Here is an 11,647-nt window from a genome sequence, read left to right as displayed (position 1 = left end):
GGCCAGAATAGAAATGATTAGTTTTGGGTGATGATCGTGAAATGTTCAGGGGATGAAATGGACCAAAAACAAAATTTTAACCAATTTTGTAGCGGCTCTGTAGGTCAAAATAATAACCCGCAAAATTTTAAACAAAGTTTGAGTTTATGTTGAAGAAGAAGCGTACAAACCAACGTGAAGATCAGATAATACTTAGAGGGTTAAATGGACTGAAACTTTTGTGTGAAATTGGTAAAAAGTTCAATAACGTAGCGGTTAAACGACGGAAGTAGTAGTACTACATAAGTGGGTTTCATTACATTTTAGTTTGTGTGGAGTAAATTTCCCTTTCCTGCTACAAAAATGTCTTTGTCATGCTAGAGAACTTTTTGGTTTTGGTCATAAGTATTATACATTACATCTCTGATATTTGATAATTAAATTTTCACAATCATTGGAAAGAAGTTCCGTGAAGAGCGATTGTCCAGAGATAGTGGTATAGGGTATCCCATGGTCGGCTCCGTCCGACTATAGACTTTTCTTACTTGTTTTTCTCTAGGTTTCTGGGTTTTCAGGAAGGGTTTCTGCCGTTTATACAATAAAAAATAATTAAAAAACCTAACAGTGTTTTATTTATATAATAATCAAATATTCTGGAATGCCGGTAATTTGTATTAAAAATTACAGACATTTTTGTGAAGATGTCAATGGATGTATGAGCTTACCACTAAGAGCAGAGATACATAGAGTAAGCCACACATCACATTACACGTGGAAAGTAGGTAACATCATTTCATTCATTTATTGCAGTATTGGCGATGTTTATTTCGACCAACATAATCATTTTGTTTTGCCAAAATAGTTTTAACGTTTACTCGACTATCGAGTTTCTTTTAAATCATTGAGATTTTATGATGTAATGTTATGAGAGGACATTCCTAAGGTAATAAACCACCTGAAAGTAAAAATCCCAATTTTCCAAAAAAAAAAAAATCGTTTATTGTATCATAATGTCATAAAATTTATGGGAATTTCATTAAGGTTTTTCTTATTCATGTAATCTAATTCACACACGACATTTCATCACTCCAACAGGTAGAACTTTTTGAATTGTTCAAACATTTGTCGTTTATCGTGGTGGTTGGTTTGGCTTGGATGGTCTTGAAAATCTCGTTGTGTGGCTTGATTGACTCGAACATTTTGTTGTGTGAGTTGATTGACTTGAACATTTCGTTGTGTGGCTTGATTGACTAGAACATTTCGTTGAGTCGGCATAGCTTGATTGGTCTTGAAAATTTCGTTGAGTTGATTTACTTGACTCGTTTGTAGCGTTGACATACAACGACTTATCTTGTTTTTTGGTCCAAGGCTTGAATGGAGAAACAAGTGGCTTGTGCAGATGTTTAGTACGAACGGTTCGTGTGACAGGCAAGCATTTTTACAAAAACACCCAGTTAGTGTGAACATGGCACAATAATACAGGTACAACGGCAAAAACAGCTGATTTGAGACTAGTTGTCAAAATGCATTATTTTGAATAAAATCACATACAAAATGTAAACAACCAATTCACAGTAATGTATTATTGTAACCAAATTTGACGTTTGGTATGATTTGATGTAACACCTTCTTATTCCGCCATGAGTGTGAACTTCAATAAAAAAACGGCTTCGTTATAGAGAAGTATTCGTTATAGGGAAATTCGCTGTATATAGTTTAAAATATGTGAAAATTGATGAGAAAAAGTTGTGTTTTCAATTTTTATTCGTTATAGGAAAGTTCTTTATAGAGAAGTTCGACTGCAATACATTTTGTGCATTGTTGACGTCAATCAATTACGAGGAGATTTGGTGCGTTTTTAAAGAATAATCGTGTTTATGTGAACAAGTGCCGTGAACGGCTCCTTCGTTTTGATCTCTAGTCTTGTAGGGGAAGTTGCCAGATAATTTAAGAACGAAGATAAATGATATGTTCCTTTACTTTTGAAAATGGTAAAACCGGCAAAAGTAGCAAAAGTTGTAAACTGCTCCCATATGAATTGTATGGTGTCTGAAGTAAAGGAACGCTTTTCGAGTAAAATGTGGTAAAACTTTAAGATTCTTGAACGTAAAGGAACAGAGCTAAAGAGGGTAATGGCATGGCACTGACTCCATCGCACAGTGTTGCCGATTCCTTTTTAAACGTGGACAAAAATAGAAGGAGTTGACCTAAGTGGATGATTTTTTTACAAAGGCATAGGTATATTGGTTCAGATTTGGAGATAGCCCTCATATATATTTATATCTTTCCACGATTTTGCTGTAACTCCGTCAATTTTAATTGAATTGCCTTCAAATTTAATATGCGATGTTTTCTTACGCACCTGATTTTGACAAGAATCGGTTCAGATTTGGATATTAAACCGTTCTACGGTGGATAAGGTCAGGCCGTCGCAAATTAAATGTTTCCGTTGAAATCACTCTATTTGTTGTTGTAACAAAGTTTATTATTATGTTCGTTCTGCTGTTCAATCTGGCTCTATCTCCAGTTCCAGAAAAATGGCTGCTTCGATAGGATGTAGCCACAGATCCACTGGAGTTAGATGAGTAGGTTTGGCGGGACAGCTGAAAAGGGGCTTTGTGTCGTGCGGGCCTATGCCGCATACTGGGCAGATGTCTTGCACGGCGCGATCGATTGCCGCCCAATAAGAATTTAGGCGACTGCAATGTCTTGAGCGTAGTGGAGCCAAAACTACTCTGGTTTGTCGTGGCAGCTGACGCTCCTCAGCTGCGATAGATTGGGGATGTACTCCGACAACTTTATTCACACTATATTTGCTTATGGCCTTAGCAACTGCGTCCGTGTGAATACTATTTAAATCTGCTTGTTGATCTAGGGGATCTCTCCTATATTGTTGGACCTCCCTCTCTAGAGCATGAATATCCTTCCTGATCTACCTGAATATGTCGGGCCTACCCACAAGATGGTGATTGGGATGGCTCACACGGTAACATCTAAACAAGTACTGCAACGAAAGCATCTGATTTTGTTGCTTTACTGGAAAAATCTTTGCCTCCTCATGTAGATGGTCCACTGAAGACTTGAGGAGGTTTGAATCTTTCGTATCACATAATCTCGGGGACCAAACTGGAGTCGCATAGCTTACCTCAGACCGACCTATCGCATTAAATGTGGTCAACAAGGTTTCTTTATCTGCACCCCAAGTGCTGCCAGCTAGGGACTTGAAGACCTTGTTCCTGCTTTTCAGTTTGTCACAGATAGCTGTGGCAGTTTTTGGTCGGTATTCTGCTACCGTCGACCATGCCATTCAACTCTCGTCCAAACTGCGCTGTCCATGTGGTGAACAGAGTGGCTGTAGATTTTGTGGCGGAAATCTGCATATTACTCGAGTGGAAAAATGTGGTAAGATCGGTTAAATAGGTGTTCAGTCTCTCACAGATGTCATCAGGGAAAGTACCTGACGCTAGGATCGTACAATCATGCGCATACGTTACGATCTCAATGCCGTCTGGAGGGGGCGGAATACAGGAGAGGTAGAGGTTAAAAAGTTCCGGAGATATCACCCCACCTTGGGGAACTCCCTGCTTCACTCTACGGGGTTTGGACTTCTTGTTCCTGAATTCCACGTACGACTGGCGTCCACACATATAATTGACTACAGTGTGGAGTGCCTGACTGTATCAAAAGCTTTTGATAAGTCAAGGGCCACCATCACTGTTCTATCACACGGCGGTCTCTGGTTATGGCGTGCAGCGCTGTTGTCGTGCTGTGCTGCTTACGGAATCCATGCTGATGATCGGCAACTTGATAGCTACCTCTGATACTGCGAAGGACTAAGGCCTTTGCTACGGACGCCAAAAGCGAAATCGGCCTGTACGATTTACTTTTACTGGCATCCTTGCCGGGCTTCCGTAGTGGGACCACCCTGCCCATTTTTCAGATTTCAGTGGCTAGCGACAAGTTGAGAACTTTAGTGAGATACTTCTTCTTCTAGCTGCTTCAGCATTACCATGGGGATTCCATCAGGGCCCAAATCTTTGAATGATTTAGCGTTCCTGATGGCATTGGCAACATCATCCATTGTAAATTGTGGTGGTTCATCCTCGGCAGGAAGAGATCTGATGCGACGTAATACTCTTCTCTTCGCCCTGTCACTCCCGGGGTGCTCGACAAACTGTCGATTGAAATTACTTGCGCACCTCTTCGAGTCAATCAACGTAATGACGCCAAACGTGACTGAGGTCCTATCTTCCTTCCTTCCAGGGTTCGAGAGTGACATAACCGTTGCCCACAATTTACCTATACCTGCTCCAATGTTGCAGCTCTTGATGATTTAACCATTTGTTCCGCTTATGCTCGCCGACCAACCTGTTAACTTCCAGTGTCAGCTCCCTGACTCTGGGGTCATTGGGGTTGGCACGACGAAGCTCGTCATGCTCATTTGCTAATCCCGTCGCCTCTGCTGGAATGTTTGGCCTTACTTCGGGTATTCGACCAGCAGGGATATGGCGAGCGGCTGCAGTAGTGATGATGTCTCGGAACGTCCTTTCCGCTACCCGAACATCAGAAGGATTGGGTAGTTCTCTGAAGCGGTGCTTGGTGAACTCTCTGAAACTCGGCCAATCAGCTTTCTTATGATTGACGAATGTGCGGCGTTCAGAGGTGATGAAATCGGGTGGTCTGCTAATGGAGTCAATTATGGGGAGATGGTCTGAACCAAGGGAAATTACGGGTTGCCAGGTAACGTCATTTGTCAGACCAGCTGACACGATGGTTATGTCTGGCGAACTGTGACACTCTCCTCAAAATTCTGGTAGGTGCGTCCTCATTGACCGTACAAAACGTAGAGCTATCAATCTGCTCAGCCAGCGCTGTACCCCTCTGGGGCACATGGAGTAGTTCGATTTGAAATTTAATTCTAAACGGCCCTTGGGCTTAAAATTGCATTCTATGAAACAAATAGAAAAGTGACCAGTAGTGGAATTCTGTAACTCATTTTTTGATTTACCTGAAGTCGTCGCAAAGTGCTACGGACAACAACAGTGTTGTCGACTTTTATTGATACTTTTCATTGATGATTTTGCATTTTAATTTTACCGATTTTTGTCGGTAACTCAAAAAATGAGTTACAGAATTTCACTACAGGGTTGTATTTCCGGTAAAATACGATTCTGAAGGTATGCGGAAAACAAGGATAGACATTCTTAACTTTTCATTTCTACAAGCTGACCGACCAAAAGAATGCGTAACTACAGAAAATTAAGAGAAGTCTGACGATGAATTAAAATTTTCGTTATGGCCTTGTGTGAGCAGGTTGATATAATTGAGGAGATAATCACTCGTACATCCAAATATCTCAGAGTTCGCAAAATATTGGCATGGATCGATACAATAGAACATCAAAAAAGAAATGCTGAGGCCTTAAAGGCCTCGACACATAAGAAGCATGGCATTCTTGCAGAAGTCATATCTGGTAAGCATGACATTCTTGCTGAAGTCATATCTGGTAAATGACTAAAGACCAAGTTCGACCTAATTGAAATGTGATTCTGAAATCTTTTTTTTCGAACTTGGTCTTTATTCTTTTGTCAGATATGACTTTAGCAAGAATGCCATGCTTCTTATCTGTCGAGGCCTTAAGTGCCTACATATTTAAGGTTGAAGATAAGAATGGGAAATTAAAATACAAATCAAATAGTATAAAATTGAGGTGTGAAGCCAAGACAAAATGTACTCCTTTAAAGAAAAAGGAAGTCTTTGTTAAAAAAAAAAAAACCTTGCAAAGTAACATCAGTTTGATAATTGCAAATACAGGAGGTATGTATGTAAATTAAAATAATTTCATGTAATGACGATGTTTTTATATTACTATAACATTATTTTAGTTAATTTATTATAGTTAATAGTTATAACTACTTATATAGTAATAATTTAGTTTAGTTTAATTCTTAGTTAGCAAGTTAGTTTGTATTGTATATATGTACATTTCAAGACACTTTTACTGAACCATTTGTATTTTTGTTTTGTATTGGAAAGGATAGAAACAAATACAGATGAAGAAGGAAAATGGAAAAGAAAGACAACTTTCAGTGGTATTAAGATTGTATATGGCACAATTATGTGTAAAGCTGGTGCCAAGTTAGACTAGTTTTGGTTTCAGGAGACTTTCGTTTCAGCAAGATATAGAACTGAAAAAATCTGCAGTTGGAAGGTCATAAAGTTTACACCACATTTTTACATTCAAATTGTGGCATGGAGATCGTGTAGAAAATCTCCCAATAAAAAGGCTTAATAATAACACTTATCTAGAAAATAGTTAAATATACATTCAACACACAAATATTGGAGACTCATATAGGGAAAATTGGTTCAGGGATACAATATTGTTGTGGAAATTTTGAAAGAATTGGAAGAAATTTTACTACAATATAACTATAACTACTACCAAGAAAGTGAAGCAAAAGAAATTCGGTTTATTTTTTTTTTTCATCGATACCACTTCGTATTTTCCTCTTTTTGCATTTAGTACAAATAATGCGATGAAGCCTGAGCGCGATATTGTTTCGGTGTTAGTTTTATTAATTTCGGATTAAATGCCCCCAATTGAGCCTCATTGGTTGATGATGGTGGCGGTACCGGATTCGAACGGAAACGTGTACGTAGAAATTTCTGCATTGAACGTAAACGTATAAGGGGAGCACAAGGCGATTGTCGCAGACTGTTGTGATTAAGGGCCCAATATATAATGGGACTTAGGGCGGAATATAAATAACCTAGAAGAGAAAACTAACTATAGTCCTTCCATTTCAAATATCAAAAGTTATCACTTACCCAATAGTAAATTAAAATATCTTGATGATTTCGAACAATGCTGTTTATAGCCCATTATCCGATAAATTACACAAAATACATGCGGCGTCCAACATATTATAAATATCAAAGCCGAACCAATAAGCATATTTGCCAGATGACGGCGTGAACGTAACGTAGAAGTTTGTGGCAAAGGTATGCCCGGTGTTGCTACACGCCGACCTCGTGCTGATGCCCGCTGCATTCTTTGACGCTGGGAATGTTCGCGTATTTCACGCATTGCTCTATAAAATGATGGAAAAAGCAATGAGTAAGATATGAGATAAGGGTAAGTTATCGTTGTATGTTAAGACTCTTCCAAGCCATCTTACAAACATGGATATTTTTGAAGCGCTAGTCTGAGATAGGTTAAGTTAAATTGTAAAACTAAGTTCTTATGATTATATTTACTTTAAATAAAAACAGTACATTAAAAACACTCGTATAAGAAAGACGTGGCCTTACAGACCATCTAATAGACATTGTCGTCTATAAAGGCCCCTCACAGTCCGTCTAATAGCCGATGTTGCCTATAAAGACGCCTAACAGGTCGTGTAATAGTCGTTGCCGTCTATAAAGACGCCTAACAGGCCGTCTGATAGCCGATGTTGTATATAAGGACGCCTAACAGGACGTCTAATAGCCGATGCCGTCTATAAAGACGCCTTACAGGCCGTCTTATAGCCGATGTCGTCTATAAAGACTTCTTACAAGCCGTCTAATAGCCGATGTTGTCTATAAAGACGCCTCAAAGGCCGTCTAATAGCCGATGCTGTCTATAAAGACGCCTAACAGGCCGTCTAATAGCCGATGTCGTCTATAAAGACGCCTTACAAGCCGTCTAATAGCCGATGTCCTCTATAAAGACGCCTAACAGGTCGTGTAATAGTCGTTGTCGTCTATAAAGACGCCTAACAGGCCGTCTAATAGCCGATGTTGTATATAAAGACGCCTAACAGGACGTCTAATAGTCGATGCTGTCTATAAAGACGTCTAACAGGCCGTCTAATAGCCGATGTCGTCTGTAAAGACGCCTTACAAGCCGTCTAATAGCCGATGTCGTCTATAAAGACGCCTAACAGGTCGTGTAATAGTCGTTGTCGTCTATAAAGACGCCTAACAGGACGTCTAATAGCCGATGTCGTCTATAAAGACGCCTTACAGACCGTCTTATAGCCCATGTCGACTATAAAGACTTCTTACAAGCCATCTAATAGCTGATGTTGTCTATAAAGACGCCTCAAAGGCCGTCTAATATTCGATGCTGTTAATAAAGACGCCTAACAGGCCGTCTAATAGCCGATGTCGTCTATAAAGACGCCTTACAAGCCGTCTAAAGCCGATGTCGTCTATAAAGACGCCTAACAGGTCGTGTAATAGTCGTTGTCGTGTATAAAGACGCCTAACAGGCCGTCTAATAGCCGATGTTGTATATAAAGACGCCTAACAGGAAGTCTAATAGCCGATGCTGTCTATAAAGACGCCTAACAGGCCGTCTAATAGCCGATGTCGTCTATAAAGACTTCTTACAAGCCGTCTAGTAGCCGATGTTGTCTATAAAGACGCCTAACAGGCCATCTAATAGCCGATGTCGCCTATAAAGACGCCTCACAGGCCGTCTAAAAGCCGATGTTGTCAATAAAGACGCCTTAACGGTCGTCTAATATCCGATATCGTCTATAAAGACACAATACAGGCCGTCGATGTAGTCTATAAAGTCGTCTAAAGGCCGACTTACAGTTGATGACGTCTATAAAGACGCCTAACAGGCCGTCTAATAGATGTTGTCGTCTATAAAGACGCCTTATAGCTCGTCTAATATCTTGTATCGTCTATAAAGACACCTTACAGGCCGTCTAATAGCCGATGTCGTCTAAAGGCCGTCTTATAGTCGATGGCGTCTATAAAGCCTCCTAATAGGCCGTCTAATAGTTGTTGTCGTCTATAAAGACGCCCCATAGGCCGTCTAATAGCCGATGTCATCTATTAAGACGCCTTGTATGCCGTCTTATAGTCGATGACATCTATAAAGACGCGTAACAGGCCGTCTTATAGTCGTTATCGTCTAGGAAGACGCCTCAAAAGCTGTCTAATGTAAATGTCGTCTATAAAGACGCCTCACAGGCCGTTTAATAGCCGATGTTGTCTATAAAGACGCCTAACAGTCCGTCTTATAGCCGATGTCGTCTATAAAGACGCCTTACAGGCCGTCTTATAGCCGATGTCGTCTATAAAAACGCCTTACAGGCCATCTAATAGCCGATGTCGTCTATAAAGACGCCTTACAGGCCGTCTTATAGCCGATGTCATCTATAAAGACGCCTTACAGGCTGTCTAATAGTCGATATCGTCTAAAGTCCGTATTATAGTCGATGACGTCTATAAAGCCGCCTAATAGGCTGTCTAATAGTTGTTGCCGTCTATAAAGACGCCTAACAGGCCATCTAATAACCGATGTCGTCTATAAAGACGCCTAACAGGCCATCTAATAGCCGATGTCGTCTATAAAGACGCCTTACAGGCCGTCTAATAGCCGATGTCGGCTATAAAGACGCCTTACAGGCCGTCTAATAGCCGATGTCGGCTATAAAGACGCCTCACTCTGTCTATAAAGACTCCATACAGGCCGCCTAATAGTCGATGTCGCCTTATAGTTGATGACGTCTATAAAGACGCCTAACAGGCCGTCTAATAGTCGTTTGTAAATACGCATCACAGGCCGATGTTGTCTATAAAGACGCCTTACAAGCCGTCTGAGAGTATATGTTGTCAATAAAGACGCCTAACAGGCCGTGTAATAGTCATTGTCGTCTATAAAGACACCTCAAAGGCCGTCTAATAGCCGATGCTGTCTATAAAGACGCCTAATAGGCCGTCTAATAGCCGATGTTGTCTATAAAGACGCCTAACAGGCCATCTAATAGCCGATGTCGTCTATAAAGACACATTCCAGGCCGTCTTATAGCCGATGTCGTCTATAAAGACGCCTCACATGTCGTCTAATAGCCGATGTTGTCTATAAAGACGCTTAACCGGCCGTCTAATAGTCGATGACATCTCTAAAGACACCCCACAGGCCGTCTAATAGCCGATGTTGTCTATAAAGAAGCCTAACAGGCCGTCTAATAGTCGATGTTGTCTATAAAGACGCATTAGAGGCCGTCTAATAGACGATGTCGTCTAAAGGCCTTCTTATAGTCGATGACGTCTATAAAGCCGCCTATTAGTTGTTGTCGCCTATAACGAGGCCTAGCAGGCCGTCTAATAGCCGATGTTGTCTATAAAGACGCCTTAGAGGCCGTCTAATAGCCGATGTCGTCTATATAGACGCCTCAAAGGCCGTATAATAGCCGATGTTGTCTATAAAGACGCCTTGCAGGCCGTCTAATCGTCGTTGTAGTTTATAAAGACTCCCTACAGGTCGTCGAATAGTCGTTATCCTCTATAGAGACGGCTTAAAGGCCTTGTAATAACCGTTGTAGTCTATAAAGATGCCTAACAGGCCGTCTAATAACTTATGTTGTCTGTAAGGACGCCCCACAGACCGTCTACTAGCCGATGTTGTCTATAAAGACGCCTAACAGGACGTCTTATAGTCGTTATCGTCTAGGAAGACGCCTCAAAAGCTGTCTAATGTCGTCCATTAAGACGCCTCACAGGTTGCCAGGTTGTCTATAAAGACGCCCTACAGGCCGTCTAATAGTCGATGTCGTCTATAAAGACGCCTTACATGCCGTCCAATAGCCGATGTCGTCTATAAAGACTCCTTAAAGGCTATCCAATAGACGCTGTTGCCTATAAACACGCCCTACAGACCGTCTAATAGAAGACGTTTATAAAGCCTCTCCAACCAAAATAGATTATAAGCGTAATCGTATAAGCATTCCTTCTCACCTTGGTGATATGGGATTTTTCGATTTGATAATATGACGCGCTCCATGTGGCATACCCGCTCCTCGGGGATTCAAATTTTGCATTTGTATATCATCATTTGCATTTGTATCATCTGTGCCGCCACCACCACATCCCGCCGCCTGATGGGCATTTGCAACTCCAGTAACAATCACCATATGCGTTTGACGTCTTAATATTGGCATCGGAAGTGGCAGTTCACCGTGTGCGGCACGAGCTGTCAACGACAGTGCACATAATTTCCTCCGTACACCATAATGATTCAGCAGCACTCCGACACCGGGTAAAATGAAAACAATAAAGGTATGTATCAAAATGAAAACAACAAAAACAGGATTGGCAGCAGGATCTGAATGGCAACTTATGCTAACGTTGGGAAATTCCCCCCCACCAACTGAAATTGTGGAAGTGGGTGTGGGTTGTGTTACCAATTCAGACAGCGATGACAATGATGAGGATGTTGATGTCGTCGACCATGATGACGTTGTTGGCAATGGTGCGGGTGTAGTTAATGACCGGTGTGTAGCTGCTGCTGCTGCAGAATTCTTTATAACAACTGTGTTTGCAACAATTTTATAGATAAATAAAAATGGAACACTAACAATGGTTGATGTCATCCAGGAGAAAATCGCCAAGGAAACGTGCAAATAACGACGTTGACGTAGTTGGGCCAGACGTGGATGTTTGACGGTTGCATAACGATCTAGGGAAAGTAAGAAGAATGACAAAGTACTGGCAGCAACTGGTGTGGCCTGAAAATGGAAAAAAGACAATAGCAATTAAAAGTGAATGTTGGGTAAAAGGGAACGTGCGATGGAGGATGGATATAGGAAGCCTTCGTAGAAGGTTTCTATAGTATGGAAACCCTTCATAAAAGTGTTCTATTGAAAGCCTTCGTAGGAGGGTT

The 11,647-nt window shown here is 41.1% G+C and overlaps 1 protein-coding gene across 1 annotated transcript in view; it reads right to left on the bottom strand.

The window, feature by feature from the left end:
* Positions 1-6,451: 6,451 nt before the first annotated feature.
* The window catches only part of LOC141392140 (uncharacterized), a 34,247-nt gene continuing 29,051 nt past the window's right edge, over positions 6,452-11,647 (bottom strand). Inside the window, exons 4-6 of the mRNA XM_073965094.1 lie at positions 10,723-11,492; positions 6,811-7,073; positions 6,452-6,752 (exon numbers count right to left, since the gene is read on the bottom strand). Coding sequence (XP_073821195.1) covers positions 6,502-6,752; positions 6,811-7,073; positions 10,723-11,492 — 1,284 coding nt within the window. The 3' untranslated portion in view covers positions 6,452-6,501. The remainder of the gene's footprint in view (positions 6,753-6,810; positions 7,074-10,722; positions 11,493-11,647) is intronic.

The sequence above is a fragment of the Musca autumnalis genome, unplaced genomic scaffold (assembly GCF_047663935.1).
Source record: "Musca autumnalis isolate F117 unplaced genomic scaffold, ASM4766393v1 scaffold_2, whole genome shotgun sequence".
NCBI classification, from domain to species: domain Eukaryota; kingdom Metazoa; phylum Arthropoda; class Insecta; order Diptera; family Muscidae; genus Musca; species Musca autumnalis.
This window is presented reverse-complemented; position numbering and strand designations above follow the sequence as displayed.